At 43.0% G+C, this 24,547-nt stretch overlaps 1 protein-coding gene across 1 annotated transcript in view; it reads left to right on the top strand.

Moving 5' to 3' along the window:
• The window catches only part of LOC104348250 (ethanolaminephosphotransferase 1), a 52,401-nt gene that overhangs the window by 25,441 nt on the left and 2,413 nt on the right, over positions 1-24,547 (top strand). Inside the window, exons 5-8 of the mRNA XM_086472612.1 lie at positions 561-829; positions 8,371-8,479; positions 19,411-19,459; positions 21,590-21,770. Coding sequence (XP_086328738.1) covers positions 561-829; positions 8,371-8,479; positions 19,411-19,459; positions 21,590-21,770 — 608 coding nt within the window. The remainder of the gene's footprint in view (positions 1-560; positions 830-8,370; positions 8,480-19,410; positions 19,460-21,589; positions 21,771-24,547) is intronic.

Raw genomic sequence — 24,547 nt, 5'->3', positions numbered from 1 at the left:
GATCCTAAAATTTCAACTGAAAGACCAAAATATCTTATGTAGGCACACACACAAATTAATTTTGTGAAATTTGCTCGAGGATGCCATGTAGATGTCAGACATTGAGGCGTTTAGCATCAGGCAACCTAAATGCCTTAGTGAATCTTCCGCACAAGCAGTCTGAAGTGTCAGAGGGTTCACAAATCCAATGTTCGGGCGAGAAACCCTATGGACACTTTTCAGCACTTTCATTAAGAAATTGATTGCAGGGACTGACATAAAAGTGTTTAAAGACCACTGGGGACAAACAATTATGAATGTCTTTCTAAAGCTTGTAAGGAAGATGGCATGTAGTTTAAGAGCTGAGGTAGGAATAGAAAAATTGCTTGATATCCGAAGCAAATGTTTTACGAGCAATCCTAACGTGCTGGCAACTGAAGGGACTGTTGTGCCTCAGTTTGCTGTCATCGGTGTGTTTTTCCTATATGTTATATATGGCAGTAGTGAAGTGTACGTGAAGAAAGTTACCCCTTTTGTTGCAGTCTAATTCTTTGTTTCTTTTCCTTTCCCAATTCTTCTAGACTCCATAGATGGGAAACATGCTCGAAGGACTCAGTCCAGTACTCCTCTGGGAGAATTATTTGACCATGGGCTGGATAGCTGGGCTACATCCATTTTTGTGCTTTCTTTTTTTTCTGTCTGTTCCCGTGACAATGGGAAGACTGGAGTTTCTGTATATACAATGTATATGTATTTAAGCATTGTCTTGTTTAACTTTATGTGTTCACACTGGGAGAAATACAACACAGGAGTTCTTTTTCTTCCTTGGGGATATGATATAAGCCAAGTGGTAAGTATTTATCATTCCTGTTTTGGTTTTAGGTTTTTTAACTATGTTAGTGTTTTCATAATATTACAGAAATAGAAAAATATAGCTCAAGGCAAATATATTTGGCCAAGAGTTTGAATGTGAAATAGCATCTAAAAGTAATTCAGAAATATTTCCTCCATTTGCAAAGAAGGGATGCTCTCAAGCAAGTTGTCAGCAATCAGAGATGCATTGCCTTGCAGGAAAAAAAAAGGCTTGCAGCAAGCCTAGCAGTCAGGTGGTGCCCATGAGAATGTCATTTAACTGCATTTGATTTGTGGTATTAATAAAAATTATTATGCTATCTGAAGCCATAAGCAATTTTTCTACCAACGCTGGGTTCTGAGGCACAATGTGAATTAGTCCAGATAGTATTTATTAACAATAGTTATACAATTATACAATACCAGACCTCAGTTCTACCACCTCTTACATCAAATGTGGTCATGGAGATAGCATTGTACCTAGGCAGTGACCATTAACTGTTGTCAAGTGAGTTTTACCCTTGAAAAAAAAGTCAAAGTCATACCATCAGAGGTTTCCTCTCCAGGAATGGCATTCAGTAACGTGAATTATGTAGCAGCCCACAGCCAGGCCCCAGCTGAGTTCTTGGCTGCCTTACAGCCCTACGTTGAGGTGGACCTCTTCAGAAACATGCTCAGGGTACCACAGTGAGTGGTGGCCTCAGTGCACAGATGAGTGGCACCAGTAACAAGCTCATTGCACTGCCAAGGGCCCAGCGCTGGGCTTTCTGGGCTGGCTTATCTATTTCCTTGCTAGCCAGGCTCCTGCAGCCTGAAGAGCACAGTCCCAGCCTTCTGAGCTTCCTGTCACAGGCATGAGATGAGAGGTACAGCCAAATATACATAATTGAAAAGAAGTTTGACAAATATTCAAATATGTGTTTTAATGGAAATACAGTATTTGAATTAATGGCTGCAGATGTATTGCTGTAAACATAATCAGAATCCAGTGGTTTGAGAACAACTCAGAGGTGGTGGTCCAGCTGTGGTGCATCTGTTTTGTCCCCTAGAAAATAGGTTCTGGGAGAAGAAGTTGGCTCAGGACTAAGACATTAGGCAGCCAGCTGGTCTGCAAGTTTCAGCCATGTCTGTGTAAGGCTTAGTGAAGTTCTTCCAGCAGGAGAGGCATAGCTATGCTCAAACCGATTTCACTTGTTGCTCAGATGATCCGTGGAGATAAACGTGTGAGTGTGTACAAAGCTCTTGTGGATTGCTGCAGCATCCAGACTGTATTAGTGGTTAAATATGGGAGTGGGTATCAACTAGCGGAGCAGTACTGTTAACTCTGTCAGTGCCTTTTGGTGACCTATGCCTCTGTCACAGCTTTCCCATCTGGGAAATAATGGTGATAACATTTCCCTGCCTGACAGATTTGTGGTGAGGCTGAATTTCAGTAAAGTTTGTAAACTGCTTTGATTAGCTTGGATGCAAGGTGCTAACAAGTGCGATTTCCTGTTCCCCTCTGATGCTGAATCGCTGTCCTGCACGCTCGCTTTCTAGGAACTTCTGTGATGATTTGCCTACAGTCAAAATGATGAACACATAAATGCAAGGATTTTTTGATGCTGCATAGCGCAGTCGTCAACAGTGGTGGGAGACTGTACGGTTGAAATGTCTGTATGTCAGTTTTCCCATCTGTAAAAATTAGCTTTAGTAGTTGTGATTGCCTATGAACAAAGACAAGGCAGGATTTGTAGGTCAAGGTAATATTTTTTCCATTATTCCAAGCTAAATTTCAGACACATCAGAAAGTACATAACATGTTTTTTTTCAGCTGTACTAACTAGTCTAGTAAAAGGTCTTAATTCCCCTACAAACATTGCCTTGCTCTTGTTTTGTGAACCCATTCAGCGAATGAAGTGTGCACTATTAAAGGTAGCTTCTCATCTCCAGCTACCTGGAGGAGAGGATGCTGAGGGCATTAGCAAATGGCTGATGATGAGTAAGAAGGTAATGTTCCCCTTGCTGGTTTTTTCCCCACCACTTCTCTGCCAGATATTCCCACAGTCACATTCACAGGCAGCGCGTGGGGAAGCACTCGCAGGCTGCTTTCAGACTGATTCCTGGCGTTTAGTTCACTATTTCCTCCGTGGCATTCCTAGCTGGGTTGCTGCATGAACGTGCCTCTGCTCTGTCTTAAATGATTTCACTGACAACATGATGCTATTGCATTGGCATGTCAGACACTCAGGTGGTCTAGTCCTCTGCTTCTGCTTTTAAATCTGATGGTAGCCAGGAACTTCAGACTTCATTATCCCCACAAAGCTGAGGAAATACAGTAATTGATATAAGTGTGCAAGTAGATAACTGTTGACCTTAATGAAAGCTTAACTGGCATGTAGCTCCCAGGACACTGCTGCTGAGTCAGCTCCACTGTATATAAACACAGACAGCCCACTCGCCGGCTCTGTGTTAATTGTGCTATAAAAAGAGCTGCTGTTCCTCATGAAATAAATAGAGAAATTTGCAGGACTCATGCAGATCACATTTTTTCTGCAACTTGATGACTCGTCAGAATTGGTAACCTAATTCTGCTAGCTGGGCTGTAATTGGCACTCCAATTAGCTTTGATTACAGCAGACAGCCATTTATAGGAACCTGTGGTGTGTAAACTTGAAAAATGGCTGTGGTGTGTCTGAGAGATTCTTGGTCAGACGACTGTTACGTTTGTGGATCCAGAATCAAGGAGGAGGTGTCTGCAGCAGTGGAAACTCTTCCCCTCTCTCCTCCCTCCAGCACAAGGAGCTATCTCCTGCTGAGTCCTCTGTGGGCTGAAGAAGATGCAGGGAGAGGAGCATCTTTACACCATAGCATCTAGACAATTTTCATCCACTTCAGAGTAAGCAGAAACCCCCAAAAGTCATGGGCTGAAGAGAAGACTAAAAAAGAAACCCTTGCTATGTTCTTGGATACATCTTGTCACGAGCCCAACCAAAGAAAGCTAATACCTGCAAATTAAGTTTCTTGGAGAAAAAAAAAGACAAAGCTTTCCTGAGAAAGGCTTCCTGCCATGTGTTAATTTTCACAGACGTCCTCTGGATTGTTTAAAAATCCATTTTTCTCATCAAAATTTTAATATTCCCCTAATGAAGTACTCCCCTAATCCTGTTGTTGCTTTTCATAAGCCACTGCCGTTGAGTTCATAGTAAGGGAACAAAATGTTCATTTTTCCTTAATACGATGTAGTGATACCTCTGCTTACGTCAGTGCTGCCTTAAGTGTAACAGGGGGGTACCCTTATGTTCTTAAATAAAAGCCCAAACAGCAAATATGAAAGGCAACAGGCATCTCTTCCCGGCCCCATCCGTCCTGTAAGGAGAGGATGACCAGAAATCGTGCGTGCCCTCATGCCCAAAGGCATGGATGGTTGGACCATAAGCCCCGGGTTTTCGATTTGAGATGCTTTCCCAGCAGGGCCTGCCCGATGGCTTTGGACAGTCCCACCTGGGCTCTCGGGGAGAACACTCTGCTTGCCTTGAAACTCCACATAAACGAAGTACATGATGCAGGTAGCAACTTAGACATTGTAGAGCTTCCTTTTCTCCTTCCTTTCAGTCAAAACAGAAGAGATTTTTTTGGATATCCTACACCAAGTTTTCTTTTGAGAAGCAATTTACAAAACTCATGCTGAAATTTGTTTCATATGACCTTTTCCTGGGAAGTACTGTGGCAGCCAGTGTTTCAGGAACTGGCAGACGAATCCTGAGCTGCCTCCTGACACAGCTGGAAACTGAACCAGTATGTGCTTATCTGCTGGAAGCCCCGTGGAGTATCCATGAACAGAAGAACCTGCAGTGCACAGGCTCCTTCTGCATCAGGTTGCTTCATTCTTAACCACTCCATTAGGATTCTGCCTAAACTTTTCTTGGTTAGTTAATCTTCCACGTGCCTTTAGCTGTCTACCTATCACATACTCATGTCTAAATGCAAAATGACCTTTTTAAGACATTTAAAAAACTATTTTGATAGGCTAAATTTGCCACCTTTAGTTATTGAAAGAAAAAATACTGAGAAAAAAGATTAAAGTGGAAAAATTACCTATCATCCTAAAGCTAACTCCTATTGAAGTGACTTGTGGGAAATTGTCAGGTTTTACTTTTTTTAGGCAAGCATCGTAGTTGTTTTCAGAAGAAAAAAGCAATCTTGTAGTTTCAACTGTTCTCTCTAGATGTTCAGTTTGAACACTGTGTTAACGGAAGGTGTTTCTACAGATGAACATTAGTGCTATTGCAATATCCTAGTGACGTTGAATATTACAGTAAAATTAATGTAATTTTTTATAGAATCATAAAGGATTTAAAAGCATAGCCAGTGTATTTTAAAAACAGATGAGAGCCCGTGTAGTACATCATAGAGCATACTCAGTGTGCCTGTTTGTGAAACAGAAATGGTAAATCATTAGAAAAAATGGTATGTACGTACGCACACAACCTAGAACATTTTAGTCACAAAACTTACACCTGAAGTAGTGGAAAGACATGAAAGTGATGGTGATTTAAAAAAAAAATCAAGTAGTTTAGAGAACAGTTAACAGGCTAGAAGCTAGGAGGTTTTGAGAAGAGATACTGCCTTATGGTTATATAGAATTCTCCCAGTGCCGCGTTACAGACAATCACCCCGATTTTACAGGGGGTGAGACGTGGCTGTTGTGATTGACAAAGCTGTGACAATATAGGGAGACACTGCTCCGAAGCCAGCTGTCCTGCTGTTCAGCCACGGGCTGCCATACCAAAGCGCCTACAAATTAACACCATGGCAGATTTTTGCCTGCATTAACTACTCTTGCCTCCTCACAGGTAAGGCATTGGCAAGCCAAAAATTTACCTGGTCACGTGCTGCAGTGAGTTGGAATCGGAGGTTGTGTACGTTTGACACTAACTTGCTATACAGTCCTTACTTGTGTTATTTAGTTTGGACTTCTCATTTTACAGAAGGTTGTAATTATTTTTACTGCTAAAGACTAGGTTTGTATCTGAAAAGTGCTAAAGCCAGTCAATGCCAGAGAGAAGAATAAAAAACTTGGCTGTCTTTTCTTAAGTAGAATTATTCAGTTACACTTAGGATCACTGCTGTACATTTTAATTATTTTTTTTTTATACCAGCAGTGCCTATAGAACCAGTCATAAGTTTATAAAGCTGATTAGCATACTGAGCTTTTGTCTAATAATTTTGATAGTCTTCAGTTTTTGCCAATATAGCGTAGATCAAGGGACACAGGTGTTTTCTTGTCCTTCCAGCTTTCTAAAGGAGGTCTTCGTGACTACCTCAGTGAAGTCGAAGTTAGGAGTCCTTAAAAAACAACACACAAAAATTTGAAGCCAAGGAGCGATTTTTCACACACTGCATCTGTTATTGAAGAGGCAGTCTCAGCCTGTGAGTGCTGCATCACCAAATCCCAGGGCAGGAGGTTCCCCTGAGAGAGACGCTTCTGTTCTAGAGGTGCACTGACATCTGACAGTGATACTCATGACTGCACTGCCAACAGTACTGACTACTAACAGATATCACTAAAGTTCCTCTTTTATCACTTGAGGAAAAAAAGTCTGTTCAGAATTCAACGTGGGAGGGTAAATTCAGGCTCCATCAAAGCCAGTTGGAGTTTTGCCATCAACTTTGATGGGCCAGGAGTCCATCCGCCGTGTCTTACGGATAACATAATGCAGTTTCTTCAGAAAGCCAAACGTTAGCTCTGTTGTAGTCGGTTGTAAACCCCATTATGCATGCCCTTCATTTAGACCAAAATTTGACTCACTGTCTCCAACAGCCCAAGATACAACTCCCGTGTTAGTACCTGCTCTTCTCTGTTGCAGATCTGTTGTGCTGCTTGTTCTTGCAGAGGCAGTTCAACCATCCAGTTCTGCAATGCCCTATTCAAGCAAAAGTCTTTAAAAGTTGCGTACTGATAGGGCAAGAATCTTGAATTTAGATACAGAGAAGTAAGTGACGTCAAATATAGCGATATTTAAGTGTAATAGGGAGTTTAATGGACATCAGTGTTCTGCTACTAACCTGTGATCTTCATCAGCCTGTTACCTAGAAAAAAGATCTTCAGTGTACCTTTAAATTAAAGCAATTAATTTAATTTAGAAGACTGGAAATGTGTGTGTTTGAAGTTAAAAATGAAGAAAAACCATAATGTGGTAAAAAAAAAAAAAAAGAAAAGAGTATTTAAAAAACCTAAACAAAAATTAGTAAGATCTGTCATACAGGTAAAACTGTAAAATATCTGTCATCCCAGAATGAGAGCTGTATTGAATGGGAAAAAAAAAGTTACTGAGTGTTACCTGGGAATAGATAAATGAATATGCACTCTTCTGAATGGCATTGTAATTAACATGGCCACTAATTTAGAGCTGAAGTAAATGTTTGCCATTCATTTGGCAAACAGTTCAGTTTAAAGTCTAGAGTAGTTCAGGAGGATGAGACATGTAAAATGAAACACACAGCTCCTTATGAGCCCTACAGCAAAACTAACCAGCTGAAACCAAAATAGCCTAGAGAAAGCGGGGCAGCAGGGCCGCTGGGTGGGTGCCAGCAGCAGAAGGGGCTGCAGGGGCTGGGTGGCCTGGGCTAAGCCGGGAAATGGGTTTCAAAGGAGAAGGGGGGGATCCCTTGAGGAGGTGGGATCAAGGGCACTTGCAGGTTCCACACCGAAAATGGTAAAAGGTCAACGATTTATGCCGTAAACTGTCAGTAGGCAGTGCTGCTGCGAGCGATACGATGGGGGTGAAGGTTAGAGCTATAGGAGCTATAGGTTTTTGATTGCATCATGATTTCTGATCTCAGCTGAGTCACAAAATTAACTCTGCCGGGAGAGTAGAAACTGTATTTACATCACTGCTGAAACTGGTGGCGCTTCAGCGCGTTAAGTGACTCACGAGGCTTGTGTTTGAGCCCGTTCAGTCCTTACGATGTTTGACTACGGGTGTCTTTTTGTGTCCTGTCATGATGTTATCTGTCAAACAAATTAAAAGTCAGGGAAGACTTCAGCTCTCTCCCCTTCTTTTTACTTCTTCACATTCAATTGCATTTTTTTATTATTTCAGGTGAACTTGCATTTTTTTCCCCTCTCAGTTATTCTGATATGATCAGTTCAGGGGGCTGAGCTGCAAAAATAACCACATTGCTAATTCTCTAGTCTGCCTGCAAATACAAGTGCATGTGCAGTGGGGACACCTAGCATCAAGAAGGGGTTTAGAAATTGGGTGTTTTGAAAAGGTGAGTCAGTAATGCTTACCACATGCAAACAGATGCACACGTTAGCGGGGAAGTTGTTTGCCTACTGTATTTCATACGTTTTAAAGAATTTTGTTGGTGGCACTGGAGGCAGCTTCCTTGCTTAGAAATGATTGTTTTGGATGGCAGCATAAGGGCCTGAAAAGTGCAGACAGGAGGAAAATAACAGGGCTTTTTTCAGTCTTGCGTTTGTATTAAGATGATAAGCAAAATTCTATGACTTTAGAAGTAAAGGATTGAAAATACATTATCCTTTTTCTGTAGGTATTAATAGCAGCGTATCTGCTCACCGGTGCTGTTGGTGTGGAAGTCTGGCAGACGCCTTTCCTGTTTGGTTATTACATTACAGATGCATTAGTGGTCTTGCTTATAGGTAAGTGTCCAGATCCATGCAAAACTGTACTGCTTTTTAATTATTTTGATTAGATATCTCTTATATTTTCTCCTTTTTTTTTTTTTTTTCTTTGGTGAGTGTTGGCTAGTCCAAAAAGCCTCACGAACAGAGCTCTTTAAAAGGGCTGATACTGGAAAACTTTAAAAAAGTAGATAATTTTAGAAATATTTTTCCTCACTGAATTACTATCCATTGCACAAAAACAATACAGAAGATGTTCGTTATCTGCACATGCAGTTCAGTGCAGCGTGCTGGCTGGCTGGCTTTCCAAGTCTCAGGAACTCCTCATGTCACTCAGGTAAAATGTTGCTCACATTTACATATATTAGAAGTTTAATGTTTTGGCCTGCAGCACACTATGGTCCAAAACATTATGGATAGAAGGAATAAAGGAATTATTGAAATATTCGTAGGAGGCACAACTGTAAATCTGACAGAGTAAGATGGTTTCTAAGCAATTCTTTAGAATTACTTTCCAAACAGAAGCGATGCATTTTTCATACACAGCAATAGCCGATATGCTCACTATCTGATACTGCCAATGTCGTTTGAAATAAGCATTGATCATTTTTGAGCTGCTATAGCCAGACTGAGGGCAAGAGCAGTTACATTTTACTGAGTTAAAAACATGGTAGTTGTAGTTAAAAATGTGCATATGTGAAATGGCTTCCATGTGTTTCTTGGAAGGTGAAGAAACTAGCATATAAATTTTATGAGCATACAAATGGTGAGAAGAGGGCACCAAAAAAAGTGTTTAACACAGACAGTGTAGACGTGATAACTCAAGAAACATCTTCAGTCCTTGAGCCAGATGGAGAACTTGGATAATGCCGACTCTAACGAGGAGCCATCTGAGTGTTTCACGGGGGACTTTTGAATCTGCTACCTTGACATGTGCTCTCACCACCCTTGAGGTCCTCAGCAGGTACCGCCTCCAGACTCAGCAGTGCTTCCCAGACTTCCCAGATCGGGAAGGACCCTGCGTTCAGGCTGTGCTTCCTAATGAGCAGCGTGTACAAGGACATGGTTTTGACAGTCCTTTGTGCTTTACCCAGGGTATAAAACTGACCGTGTGTGACCAAGATTGTACAGTTGTTTTCTTGTCAGGCCTGTTTCAGGCACTCTGAGGAAAAGAAACAAAAGGGAAAAAACCGTGGTTGCCTTTTCAGTAGTCTACGAGTTACCCAGCGTGACAGAGGTGTAGCTGTAACGTGGCCTCTGGTGGCTGGCAGGGCACTGAGGGACAGGGAGTGATTTGTGCCCTCGAAGGAGCGCCACAACTCCAGGAGAGACGGATGCTGGCTTGCCCAGAAGCGGCAGGTGACGCCTGCGTTGGCATCAGGCACTGGCATGGGCTAGTCCATTAACACGCTTGTTCTGCGCTACGTACGTCGCTGCTTTTGCTCCTGTTGCTACAGCACATGACAGCCTGTTCAGTGGCACACTGATGGTTTCCCTTGCGCTTGGGAAGCCATGGATGAAGGTTTAATTCAAACTCTTCAACATCCTAGGAAGGTTTGTGGTAGGGAAGTATGTCAATGTCATCCAGTGTGCAGAAGCAAGCATCCTTCCTCATACTCTACCGAAACCAGCTGCAAAGCAAGGTTTGATGGACTATTCCGTTAGCATTAGAAAGAAGTATTGCTTCTGTCTCATGTGGTACGCTTGCATGAATGGATGCGTGAGCAGAGAACTGAGTGTTTCTTCCATCGTTGTCCCAAGCAGAGTAGGCATAAATATGAGACAAAAGATTTCTTTAAAAACATTGTCTCTCGCACACTATCCACAATGCCATTAACAGGGCAACTTTTGCAGCTTAATTGTAGTTAAATATGGGTTTAAAATATGCAAGAAATTACCTTGGTTTACTCTATGTTACAGAATTGTCACATTCATACTTGCTGTCTGTGAGATGGATTTTTTTAATGTCTAACAAAATTTGAGTTCAGGCTGCAATCCTCTCCTCATTGGTGACATTTATATGTCTGTTTTCCTCTACCTGACTGTTCATTTCAATGCAACTTACTGGAAATTTCTTTCAGTCTATTAAATTTGTTCAGAATTGACCAGAGGGCTCAGAAGTTATAGTTGGGATGCACACAAACAGGCAAAGTGTTACCGTGTCAGCTTCATTCCTTTGGAAGCCAGGTTGGGAAAGTGCTTAGTAAATCTCTTAAAAACAGACACCAAATTTATTAAAAAAGTAGACTCCTCCCCCTGAGGATCATCCTGATCCAGAAAGCACTGCCTTTTCACCACAGGTTTGAATCTCAGCTCAGCAGTAGTGGTTAAGGTGGTTATCACTGGGTAACCTAAGTGCAGTGAATATGGATATACAGAGTTTTGAGAAGCTTGCAGTAAATTGCAGGACCCCACTGTGACCGCAGAAACAGTATCGGTCTAACCTACACCGCGGGCTGAGCGGGCAGTAAGATTAAATTCTTCTCTCCCTCAGAGAGGCTGCAGCAAGTGTGTCTTGCTCAGCCAGATCCATTTGTATCCGAGAGCACACTCTGGCATGCTCAGTTAAATGCCTTTGTGGCTAGTTAAAAACCCAAGTGGTGTAGTGGGCCTCTGATGCTTTTTACGAGTTAGTTTCCCAGGACCCTGAGAGGAGCCATTAAACCATAACTGGCTGTCCTTAACCGTCTGATGGCATTTAGTAGTCACTAGTGGTCCTTCTAACAATGAATCTGTAGCTGCTCCATCAATACTTGGCATTTGTTTCATGCTTTTCCTGTTCAGTACACAACAGGAGTTTAGCTGCTGAGCTGTGACTTCTCTGAGAACAGCTGGGCTTTAGCTAGTACCTTCTGTAGCGGGAAGGAATCCAGGCGAGATGCACAAGAGAGGAGATTTTCAGATGTCTTTCCTGGAGGCTCTGGGGGGGGGGAAAAAAAAGAATAACCCATGAGTAACCTAAGGATGAACTCTGCAAAAGCACCTCCTCAGAGGAAGCTGTGGTATCGTCAGGTGACACTCACTTGGTGAAAATAATGGAATTTTTATCAGGTGCCAAGAACACACAAAGATATACATAAAAGTGCAGCAATACCAGTGTTTAGATTAGATGGTTTAGGAAAGCTTCCCAAGAGGGAGCTTTATGTGTGTCCTGGGAACTGCCTAGCACACTGTGAACACCTGTAGGAAGGCTGGGTCTTGGGCTGCTGAACAGTGACCTTGGAGGACACCCCTGTGAAGCTGAGAAACTTCTGTATAGTATTTTATGGGAATTTGTCAGCTACCCAGCGAACAGAAACCTGTAATTTTCACAGGCAGTGAAAGCAAGTCCATCCTGCAGCTCCAAAGCACACACCTAGCTGGGCACCAAACAGCGAGGAAGGCCACTCTCCTGTTTCCAGACTGCGTTGTCCTGGCTGCTAGACAGAAATGCCTTTCCTCTCCTAGCCAGGCCCCTCTAAAGCTGTGTGCCGGTGTGCTCATCTGGAACTAATTACTTCTGCCCTCAGCAAGGCTCCTGTGGATGGCACTCCAAAAGCTTCCTTGGGATTTCACCACGATTGTCCCGTGGCATTATCTGGCTAACTAGGGTGCCTTCAAAGGGCAGCGCTGGGGTGAGAGCTATCATTTATTTTTGTCCCTCCAGGGTATCCCAAATGCCTAGCATTCCCTGTCACTGTGCTGTCAGGTTGAGAGCAATATGAAATATTTACAATAAGCATTTCGAAACAGTCAGTTACCCACATAAAGTCTAGTACCACAGATGATGCTACAGACTTCAGAAGAAGATTTTCACTGACAGGTAAACATCAGTAGTTCAGGGCGCAGCATGACTAATTGATGATGGTTTCTGTCTCACATGGCAATTAAATGACCTGTAATAGGTGCATGTTCTGAATGAAGCAATTCCCACTCTTGGGACATTCATACTTGCTCTCTGTGAGATAGATTTTTTTTTTAATGTCTAACAAAATTTGAGTTCAGGCTGCAATCCTCTCCTCATTGGTGACATTTATATGTCTGTTTTCCTCTACCTGACTGTTCATTTCAATGCAACTTACTGGAAATTTCTTTCAGTCTATTAAATTTGTTCAGAATTGACCAGAGGGCTCAGAAGTTATGGTTGGGATGCACACAAACAGGCAAAGCGTTACCATGTCAGCTTCATTCCTTCGGAAGCCAGGTTGGGAAAATGACTCCTGTGAGCACAGAAAGACTCCTGCTCCTCCTCAGTATGAATTGCAACCACAAGAATAGGCTTTGTGGTTAAAGGACCGCTAAAGCGTGGAGCAGATATGTTGTACTTCATCATTGTGTGGCACAAGGGGCAAGACACTTCTGTAATCCAGACATGGTGACACATTTGAGTCCACTTTTATCTGGTCAACAGTGCCCAGATCTGGCTACTGAAGCCTGTGGCAAAGCTGAGACAAATTTTCAAAGTACAGGTTTGAACATGAAACGTGAATGGAGCACTAACATCTGCCAGAGATCTGAAACGTGAACTTTCTTTTAGAGATGGGGCCAAAGCATTCAGAATTTTTTCCTGTGATGTGTATTGGATAGGGTTCTGTGCTGACTTTTGCAGAATGTGTGCTCCTTGTGGTTCACTCCTTCTCTGAGTGACTTTAATGTATAAAACGAGGAGTAAATGCATAAATGAAAACAGCAGCAAAAAACTAATGATGAGACCAACCCACAACATTTGAAACATGCCAAGTATTTGAATTCTGTCGTAGTGGGAAAACACAAGTTACCCATCTAGAGCAGTGCCTTGTCCTTACACTGTGTCCTATATCCTGTGTATCAAAGGAGGACACAGAGTCCTTGCAGAGGGTGATGATGCAGCAGCCTGCCCTTTTTTCAGCATCAGAAAATGTTTCGGAGGCCGCGGTCGAATTATAAATTGTTTCTGCCTCATACGGGTAAGTCATTCTGTAGTGATTTCCTATAGTTCCCATTGCAAAGTGGCTGATGGTTCTGCCTTACTGATGGATAGTTGAATGATTAAACGTTAAGTGATATGTTTTCAAAGTGTTATCGCCCCGACAGGCTTTGACTAGCCTTGTTTGAAAAGCGTGGTTAACATGGGTTGGCTTCTATGTGTCTGTCACCAATTGAACATTTATTAAAGCATCGTTGTGACAGATTGTACGAGACTGCGTTGCAGTCAAGGCTGTGAAATGCTCACCTGTCGCTCGAGATATGTATGAAAAGCAGCTGAGTTTATGTTTGGAGTAACTCATCTGAACCGGTCAGAACGATAACCCAGAAAACCAGAGCGCTGAAGGCCGGAGGCAGAGCAGTGTCATGGGATGCTAATTACAAGTGGGAATGGGCTCGGTGGTGTTAGCTGCGAGGAGTCATTTCACGGGCAGTGGGAGCCCCAGAAGAAGGTCAAACAAGGGAGCTCACCTAGCAGAGTCCTTCTGGAAGCCAGCCTGGGCTTTTCAAATAAAGGCACCCTTTCTCTGGTGCTCGATTCTCGCTGTGCCCAGAAAAATAGAATGGTGTGTGCATGCTGTGTGAACAGGACTGGGTCGAAGAAGCATCTACATCCATAAACTAATTGCTCAGTCTGTACTAAATCCCTCCAGATGCTAATTGTTAGCTTACAGCTCAGTTCAAGAGAGATACATGCAGTGTGTACTTCCTTAGACGCTGAAAATAAGGTATAAAATCAACAAGCATGATAAATGCATCCCTTTATCGGCTTTGTACCCAAGAAATATCTTAGGTGCTAAACATCCAAAACATCCCTAACTTTCTGCATGAAGACAGTGCTCATGTTTACACTATGCTCTTAATCCCTGTAAAATAATTTCGTACTGTGTAGATCTGTTTGAGTGTATTTTTCCTAAATTGCTTAATGTATTCAGACTTTACGGGCTCAATTAAGTCTGAAAATTATATGCTAATTTTCTAAGCTTTTTTTTTTCCTCAGTTACTAAATTGTTCTGCCATTTTATATAATAATAAATCATAATTTTATAGTTAGTGGACAGTTCAATATGCAATTACCTGTTTGCACAAGCAGTCAAAAGAGTTGTCTTCTCCAGACATATCTGAGAAAATCACACTGTTCCATAAAAAGCTGCTGTTCCTGTTACAAGTGTTCCTGTGTTCACCTTTTGATGAAGCTTGCTTCCAGGCACTGATCAGCGTGCTAAACGTTCGGCACGTTAAGTTATTTTCATGTGTCTAGCTGCTCTGAACGTGGAAGAAATTTGTAAAATCATGGAAAAAGTCTTTACGAATTTTTCCAAGCTAATGTTGAGGCCTTAATATTATTTATCTTAATTTTTTGTCTGGTGGCTAAGAAAGGTAAATGATATCATCCCATTTCTTTAAAGCAAGCATTGACTAATGATGAATTACTAACCTAGAGCTGGAATGGCCAAGCAGTAGAGTGAAGAAGACCATGTGGAGGTGTGGGCAACTGAAGAACAAGAGAGGAGGATGAGAGAGTGTTTAATTGGTAGGCTGAAATGCAACTACAACGGCCTGCTGTTAAAGAGTTGATTTTTACTGAGCTCAACTTCTGCAATATGCCCAGGAGAAGGTCTGCACAGACCTCTTCGCTGCCTCACGGATGAGAGGAATGCTCTGGGGAGTCTTTTTTGGGGGGAGCACAGCAGGGATGATGGAAGGGTACTTTCCTGAACGTATTCCCGCAGTTTCCAGTGCGGTGTTCACCTAAAATTACATCCCTGTATCGCATTGTCTCATTTTTGAACTTTTAACTATCGGGAAGGGCCGATTCTTAACAAATAATATTTCAACGCTTTTCTTAGGACAGGTTCACTTGTCAGGAACTTCCCAACAAACACGATTTACACTAGCAGAGGTGTGGAGAAGATAAACAGCCGAGATAAACGTTGCCCTTCGTTTGAAGCAGTGCGATTTGTTTAAAAATAGTGGTTTAGGTGTCTTGGCTACCTACTTGGAGTTGCTTCATTATTTAGTGGTGTTTACAGTCTGTGAAGTTTGGTGTCTTGAGGACGCTGGCTCCCTGCAGTAGGCTTGCTGCCTTTGTCTGGCCGCCAGCGCGGGGCTCTTCTGTCCGTTACTGAAACAGCGTTTTCCAGAACCGACAGCAGCGCCAGCAGTTCCTTTCTGCCATAACCCTCACTTTCTCTGCAACCAGCAAGTATGTGTTTTGCAGAAATGCCTGAATTAACTCAGGGATGGCAGCCACGCTAAGTAACTGCACCGTGTCACAGAAACATAACCTGGGTGTCAGCGGGCGCTCAGTAGTCTTTAGGGCACGGTTTAAAGTGTCCTCGTGTAACTGAACTTAAATACATTGCTGCTGGTCTAGGCTAACACTGGGGACAAATGTACCATGGTGTATGCTAGCTTTTCTTTTCTTTTTTTTTTTTTAATTTTAATTTGCTCAGCAATATCACACAAGTAACGTCTTTGAGTTTTGGAATGGGATTTGAAAGCACCAAATGAAATCTAAAGTTGTCACTAGAATTGATGGAAATTATCTTTTTTATAATATATATATATATGCATGTGTGTGTATGTATCTGTGTGTTTATATATATATATATATATATATATATATTTGGAAAACAAGATACAGCTTTATTTCTGACGTCTCTAATCCTGAATTCTTGAATGCATTGGTTTTTGTTTGTCTGTCTGTTTTTTAATATGGACAAAATAATTCCGGATAAAGAGCTTTGCAAATGCTTATTTCTCTGAAAAGGGAGTCAAGATAGTGCAAGGCAGAGGACTGACCATAGGATTGTACCTAAATCCAAGGATTTGGGCTTGATACCTTCAGCCTAGCCTGACATAAGAATTCCCTGGGTGTATCTGTGCCACCCATCTGTGCTTTAGTATTTCTGCCTTTAATACAGGCCTGTGTTCTTACAGTTGGGTCTCAGAATTTAAATCAGCTGGAAGACGGGGGGAAATATTAAGGGAGAAATTACAACATACTGGAAGAGCAGTAATACTTCTGATAACACTTGAGGTCTTCTATTTTCTCTAATCTGTTAAAAACGTCTAATGCACTAAACTTGAGCTTTTTAATGATTTTAAAATAAAATATGTGCTTTTAGGATATTAAAACAAAACAAAAAAAAAGCTCCATCATCATCACTCGGGCAGTGCTGGGGTGGCTGAGCGCCAGCGAGACAGCAGTGGGTTTGCTTTCCAGGCTGCACCTTTTGTTCCCCAGACCAGCAGGGAATGGCAGCAATGCGGAAGCAGCAGTTTAGCTCCTGGGCACAAAGGGATCCCTAATGCCAATTAAAAAGCAGACTTAATGAGTACCAAAAGCAGCCCCCAAGCCAGGCCTCCTTAGCTAAAAAAAGATGGGAAAGCAACATGTTGTAGGAAATGATGGAATTTTGAAAATCCCCGAAGAAACAGGGGAACACCCTTTGCTTGCCCTGCTGCATCCTCAGCTCTCGCTCTGCTGGAAGCAAAGCCGTATGAAAATAGAGGAGTCACTGGTGTAACTGCCCCCTTCGGAAAGTGGCTTTTAGCGAGCTGGGGGATTGTTTGTGGTCAGCGTGTTATTTCTAACTAAAATGGCACTTCATAAAAATAACAAATTGCTGGCAACCATTGCTCTTTGAATTCTATTTCTAGTTCTAGTCTCTATTTCTGTTCTTCTCGGTTGCTTTTCTCCTAACAAATCAAACTCCAGGATTGCAGCAGGAAATTTAGATTTAACCTCAAGAGTCAATGTTTTGTCTCATGTCTGCTCTAATGTGATACAGATGTTGGAACTGCTGTACGTAACTCAAGATTTTTATTGAACTAGCCCTCCCTGCCTAATAGAAAACATAGCTAACGGGAGTGCACTTAAACACAGATCACTCTGAAGGCACTAAGCTTGTGAATTTTAGAAATAGATTTACCAAATTCTTGGGATATTACTTCAATTGCACATCCTTCAGCTGTTTGATACAGAGCTCCTGCCATGGTAAGGAAGCAGAGCTCTCTATCTTGTTTTAAAAAGCAAAACCAAGAGGTGAACATGTAAAAATGCAATGCCTGAAATTATTTACAGGCTGGATAATACTTTTTTTCCAATTATTTGTTTCCTCCTCTTTAAAAGAGAAGGACTGGGCACATGGATTATCTATTGCATCCCTCTCTACTACTTCTGTTTTCCAACAATCCTGATCTCCACTGTTCTTACTTTTTTTAGCTTTCTTTCTCTTGAGTTGCCACTGCAGCCAGTGTGCTGAACACTTGGGCACGTCTTTGGTGAGGACTGAACAGTAAACACTGACATTTCTCAAGACTCTGCTATGCCACGTTAGCCCCAGTGCCAAGTCATCTGAAATCAGTTCTTTCATCTATTTATTCTTATTTTTCCATATTTCTAATAATGAGATTGAAGTTTTCTACTTTTCTGTACAAAGAGTATACTGTGTTTCTTAAATGACGGGAGTTTTTTAGGTAAAAACAGGTTTACAAAATCAGAGTGCTTTTCTTGCCCGTAACAAATAGGAATTATGTATTAATTTAGTGCACCAAAAACGATCCTCATGCCTTATGATATAAAAGCTGGGCAGAAATGCGTTATCCAGAGCAATCTCCAAGCAGCAAACAGACCAGGGGAAAGCCCTTGATGCGGAGAAAACGGGGAAAAAACCCAACCCAAAACCTAAGAGCTGTGCAGCGAAACAGAGAAATTAAAAAAGACACATATATATTTTTACCCAGTTAGGCTGACTGATACTGTGGCTTTTGTGTTTAAAACCTTGAAGTTCCACTTCTTGCTGGAGGTCTTCTTTGACCGTTGGGTGGACCAAGGTGTTTTGGATGAGGGTGCTGGATGGGGGACAACTGGGTCTTCGCAGGCAGCTCTGGGGCTGCTGGCAGCTGTGTTGGTAATAGCGGCAGCAATGCAGCTCGGCGCAGCCTTAGCGAAGGCAAATTCCTTGTCCGTGGTGGATTCAGAAAGGTCACAGCTGTATTTAAAAAAATAGTAATGACGGCCATATCATGGAAATTAATTCATTTCAGCTATTGTGTCAGCAAAGCAGATCATTAGGTGAACCTTAGTGTGTTGAACTATAAACCTGTTATTTCCCCAGTAACGTGGGCAGCATTGTTTGAGGTTAATTGTCTTTTTATATTCCATTGGAAGGCTTTGGGTGTCAGACTTGGGTTCTTTCTGTGTAAACAGAGAGCAGCTCATGCAAAATCATAGAATCACAGAATGGTTTGGGTTGGAAGGGACCTTAAAGCTCACCCAGTGCCACCCCCCTGCCATGGGCAGGGACACCTCTCACCAGACCAGGTTGCTCCCAGCCCCATCCAGCCTGGCCCTGAGCCCTGCCAGGGAGGGGGCAGCCACAGCTGCTCTGGGCAGCCTGTGCCAGGGCCTCACCGCCCTCACAGGGAAGAATTTCTGCCTCAGATCTCATCTCAATCTCCCCTCTTGCAGTCTCAAACCGTCACCCCTTGTTTCATCACCACACCCCTGATCAAGAGCCCCTCCCCACCTTTCCTGCAGCCCCTTTCAGCACTGAAGGCCGCTCTAAGGTCTCCCCGGAGCCTTCTCTTCCCCAGGCTGAACCACCCCAATTCTCCCAGCCTGTCCTCACAGGGAGCTGCTCCAGCCCCTGGTGGGGCTGTGATTTTTCTTGGGTCGAGCAGAGGAACCTGTATGACACATAACTGATCCTACCTACTAACTACATCTGAATTTTTAAAAATCTTTCTGGTCTTGTCACTCATTACACAAGAAAATCTGTATCAGCGACTATTTCTAGCAGCTAACTTTTGGAAAAATGAGGAAGGTTTTATGATTGCCTAAAGCTTCCAAACTCGATTCGTATCCTCTAATGAGTACAGGAATACTGAGTCATTTTTAAAATAGCACACTAGCTCTGTTGTTGTGTGAGAAAACTCTGAGGTCACCGGTGTAGCAGGACTGTATATCATTACATACGAATCTTTTTCTCTTCCAGGCTTCAGTTTATTTCTTTCATTTCCGCAAACACTGTACAACATTCACAGGTAAGTTAATTAATATTAAATAAGTTCTATCCCCCTCCCATTTAATTCTGCGTATTTAATGGTTTCCTCACTTAAGGAATAAGTGTAATGCTTGAAGTAGCCTGGCTTCTTCTTTCAGCCAGATCCTGTCCTGATTATGTAGTAAAAGGTTTTTCTGGCCAGTTTTCAGAATCTGTCTGGCTTCTTTGCCATGTTTGTAACTCCTCTCCCTTTCACTTGCCATTCTCCAGGCAGCCTCACGCTGGTCCTGCACAGTACATTGACGAAAGCTTTGTAGTTACAAACACTGCGTTTTATTTGCAGTCCAGTGTGGTTTGTAACTCCTACCTGCGCTAGGTAAAATTCTGTAGCTGATCGTCCTGCACTCCATGAAGTACTTTATCGTCTTCCAGATCCTTCTGAAAAAACTCCTCTCTGTATGAAGCCTGCAGATAATTGCCGTCAGGTACAAGCTAGGCGGGTGGCAAGCTGTGATTACATCCAAGAGCTGGCTTGCTGCACCTAGGAATTTTACAGGCGGTTAGTTTATACTCCGATGGCCTATTTTTATTAATGCTGCCTGCCTTCCTCTAATATTTGCTGGCTCATTTCATTCATCTGTCACATCAGGTCTCTCAGATCCTAAACGTCCTGAGGGAGGGACTGTCACTGCCTGTCTTCAGGAATTAGAGGAAATTAATACTAACATTTAAATTTTGGAGAGACTGTAAGACAATAAGGCATCGCTCCTGCAGAGCCCTTTTCATGTCCCAGTGCTCCGTGTAGCTGTTAAAAGCACGAATAGCCCTGAGTTTGGGGCGGGAAGAGTGGGGAGTCAGGAGGTGTGGGGCAGGAAAGGCTGAGGACCCTCAGGAAGGCTGGGCTTTGGGGCAGGGTGCTGGGAGCTGCAGCGGGAGGGACCAGTGGTGCACGGCGCTCTGGTTTGGGGAAAGTGGAGGAAGAGGACAGCACCTTGGGCACGTCAGTCCCTGGCAGCAGCAGCATTTACCCCGATGAACGTTAGTTTTTGCTTTCTTTCATGTCAGGACTTTGGTTTAGTGTTTCGGAGCTTCTCTCAAGCCTTCCGGTGGGTTTATCATTCCTCTGAGCAGAAGGGCGCCATAATTTCAAACATCCAGTCGGGTTTGCTTGAAGGATGCACACACAAGCTGTTTGGTGATGAGGGATTTGAGTTTTCCAGTCATCTCTTTCTTCATCCTGCTGCCTGTTCTCAGTTGTTATTTTGTCAGAAGAATTTTCTTTTTTGGAATGAGAAAGTTGTTTATTGGGTTTTTGTCCAGCTGTTTGTATAAATACAAATGTACAGAGTTTTTAAACAGGACGTTTCCTGGTACACTTCAAACACAGAATTGCTCTTCTGCTGTGTTGGTATGAAGAAATGGTTTAATGGTAGTGAACTTGAGTAAATTAAACCTCCTACTCCTTTTATGACCTCTCAGTGAGTTTTGCCTGAGTGAGAACGATGCAAGATAGATACATGCAAAAGCTGTTGATCTTACAGTTACCTTTTTCCTAGCTGACAGAAAATAGTAATTTGCTACCTTTAATAGTGCTGCCTTTAAAAGACAGCTTAAAATATCCAAGAAAACACAATGCATCGTTACTTTTCCTGTAGTTTGATTAGCAAAAAAGCCTTCCCTTTAGGCTGTACCTTGGCACCGGTGGAGGATTGCCTAGCAGCATCACCTCTAGACCCAAACAACAGCAATGCCTGCCAGCCATGGGCTTGACTGTGTCGCCCCTGAAAACGTGGGGCGTGTTGGCTGAAGTCATTTCATGCCTCGTGTCAGAGGTTGCATCCTCTAAAATATATATATTTTGAATTCACAGCAAGCCTGCATGCTGTGCATTTGGCTGACACCTGCAACCATGGAGCGACTGCAACTCGCTTTGCGTGTCACGATGAGCTGTGAAGCTGACCAGAAGCTATGTGAATAAAACTTTACGATTGTATCCCAGAAATTAATGTTTTATTTGGGTATCCTACAATTTCTGGTACAATACCTGGGTATCCAGCACACTTGCACAGTTGCGTTTCAAGGTGAATTCTTGGCTAGAGTTTGAAGTTACTGTGTGGAAATAGAATGGATAAATTTTCTTACTCCATAAAACCATTGTATTTATTTACAGAGCACGTTTAAAGAAAACACTGAAGAATGATTCTTTGTATGAAGGACTCCTACCTCTTGTGTCACCTCTGTTGCTGTTCGTTCTTCTTACAGCCTGGGTGGTTTTATCTCCAGGCAACATATTAGCAAAGCAACCAAGGTTGTTTTTATGGATGGTTGGGGTTGCTTTCTCAAACGTTATTGTAAGTATGTTCATGGTGGTGGTATTATTTAGAGATAGCTTTCTATTTTTGTGTGAATAAACAGAAGGGAACAGAAAGTGTCGCTAAAACTCAGCAGAATCACACAGCTCTTTGACCTCTGTGTTATGCTCTGTCTTACAAAAATACACCGCAGCAGTTGTCCGGACTGGGGACACTTACAGTACTGCAATACCTACTCTGCACAGTGTAACATTTTTATGAGGGTTCCTTTTTTTTTTTTTTTCCTGAGGGTTTATGAAAAACCCTAGGGAGGCCTTTCTTCCAGAAGTGTAACAGATATTCCCCAACATAGGGGCAGAACTGGGGACTTGTCTCAGTGAAAGAAAGCCTCACACAGGCACAGAGTTACCAGCAAGAGTAGGGGGGTGGTAGCCTTCCCCTGCTGCTGTGCCTGTTAGTGGGGTACGTGTATTCCTTTATCCTGCAGTTCAGCTGTCACGCGTTTTCCCTTCACCGTTTGGAGTAAGGCTGTACCACTGACAGCATTTTTTTAGGGAAAGATGTGAAAGGATGCAGGGGCCTTGTGGTGGCTGTCTGCCCCCAGGTTAGTCGCTGCTACACCGCATCATGGTGACCAATTCCCCCCCTTTAATGCCTACGAGGCAACGTAAACCTCGGTGAAGTAACCATGTGGGCAGCCACAGTAGTGCTGAGGACTGCAGTTAACCCAGGGTTTTCTTAGCTGGAGGAGGTCCTCTGCCTCTTCTCTTGCCAGGAGAGAGGCAAGGGAGCTGCAGCCAAGTGGAAAGGTGTTCCTCCATTTAATGCTAAAATTCCCTGAAGGGTAGTGATTAGCATCATTTTAGGTCAATAGTCTCCAGCACCATCTAAAATCATGTCACTGAGCAACGCTACCTCCAATTTACAAAGTGGAAGGCTTCAAGTGCCTTGCATTATGAGATAGCTCTTTGAAAATGCGGGTTTTTAAGAAAGGAAGCAGAACCCCTCTGGAAATTTGTATGCAGGTATGGAAAAGAAATCGTAGTTGTGATGTTTGTTAGATGTATCCTATAAGTGTACGTTCTGAAGGGCACAAATCAAACCACTCCGTCTTAAAGACTTGATCTCACAAAAGTCAGGTTATTTTCAGATGTATACGTTTTGTTGTTTGCATTTGTCATTTCCTAATCTACCCCTTTTTCTTCAGAGAACAGTGTAGATCCTGATATGAGAAACACAATTATTTCATACCAGTGGGGAAGGTGCTTTCAGAGTTTGGCAGATGGCAGGTTCTGCACATACGTCTTAACCAACCGAGAGCAATTGTGGCAAGAAAAAATAGTAAGGCAAACCAGAAGTTTCTTTGTAGACTGCAGTTTATTAGACATTGAAGGCAATGCAGATTCAGGCCTTGTTTTTTTCTTTTACCGAAACATCTTAGAGACCTGAGTGAATTAAAAGTATATGCATGTTAGTTGACATTTTAAACATTTTAAAAGCAAGCATTAAAAATGTATGGGTGTTAGCTGGAATTTACAGCATTTTAAAAGTTAAAAACAAGCCTGTATTTCCTTTCACCTCCTCTGCTCCCTCATACACGTGTTCCCTCCAGCATCAGTAAGGTTTGTCATGGTGGTGCTCTTCTTCTCCATGATAGTCTGACACACTGGGTTTCCTTCATCTGTTCTGTAGACCAGATGCAGCCCGTGTGTCTCTACCTGCCAGTATCTTGAACTTCTCGTGCCTTTGACAACATAATTAGTTGCTCAGCAGATCCTCTGGGCTAAACGCCTGGTCTCGGACCTGGCCTCGTAGCTGTGCATCGTCAGGATGAGTAGGGAAGGGGCAGTGACCTCCTGGGAGCAGGCCATTTCCAGCATTTTTGGCTCAACTCAAGAAAAAAGGCCTAAAAAAAAGGAAAACTGCTTATCTGTGAGAGGAGGACCTTGCCCCGGTCCCCGCAGCTGGCAGGGGGACCACCTGTGGGTTGACCACCCCTCTTGCCGAGAAGTTCAGACCTTGGGATTCGCTCGTCGGGCACGTCTCAGAATTACCCAGGTCTGAGCACAACTGGCACAGCGCCCGCTTAGGAAGCCCTCCGAGGCACGTGTTTGGGTCCAGGAGGAGGGGACGGAGGGTAAGTCCGCAGCAGGAGCGTGGTGGTGGCTGGTGGGTGAGCGGAGGCAGCTCCGACTCAGGAGATGCTTCATGAGGAACCTGCCAGGGCAGACGGTATGAGAGAAGGCACAAGGGACCCACCTCGGGGAACAACCCCCAGCGGCTAGAGGGTTAAATTCAGTGGGGCCAGGGGAGCCTTGCAAGGTGTGGGCGAGGGGGCTGGAAAAGCACAGGGCACAGTCCCGTAGGATTACCTTTTCTTTCCAGTCTGCCTCTCCAGACTCCAGCGCTTTCATCTCCTAATGCTGGTTTTGCCTCACTCGTAGTGCGAGTCAGCGCTTCAGGACCAGGGGGAATAAGGAACTGGGGGAGGAGCACAGTCTGCTTTGCAGTCCTGTGTGACCCTGCCGGTGAAGTGCTCCAAATATTATTAAGCAATCTTTATGAAAAACCAAGTACTGTACTTAACATGGTGCAATAATGGTTCAAAACTGTGAAATCCAACCTCTGGACAGGTGCAATTATTCACCCAGAAAAATCATAGCATATAGATTGCTTTAGCAATATCTGATGCTCTCTGGAATGAGTCCCAAAGGCCTCATAAAACTGGTGTTATTCAAAAAATTCATAATCCATACTGATAATGTGTTGTAAGCAAAAATATTTACATTAGGTACAAATGCTTACTTCTTGCATTA

Source organism: Leptosomus discolor, chromosome 13 (genome assembly GCF_034619465.1).
Source record: "Leptosomus discolor isolate bLepDis1 chromosome 13, bLepDis1.hap2, whole genome shotgun sequence".
Taxonomy (NCBI): domain Eukaryota; kingdom Metazoa; phylum Chordata; class Aves; order Leptosomiformes; family Leptosomidae; genus Leptosomus; species Leptosomus discolor.
This window is presented reverse-complemented; position numbering and strand designations above follow the sequence as displayed.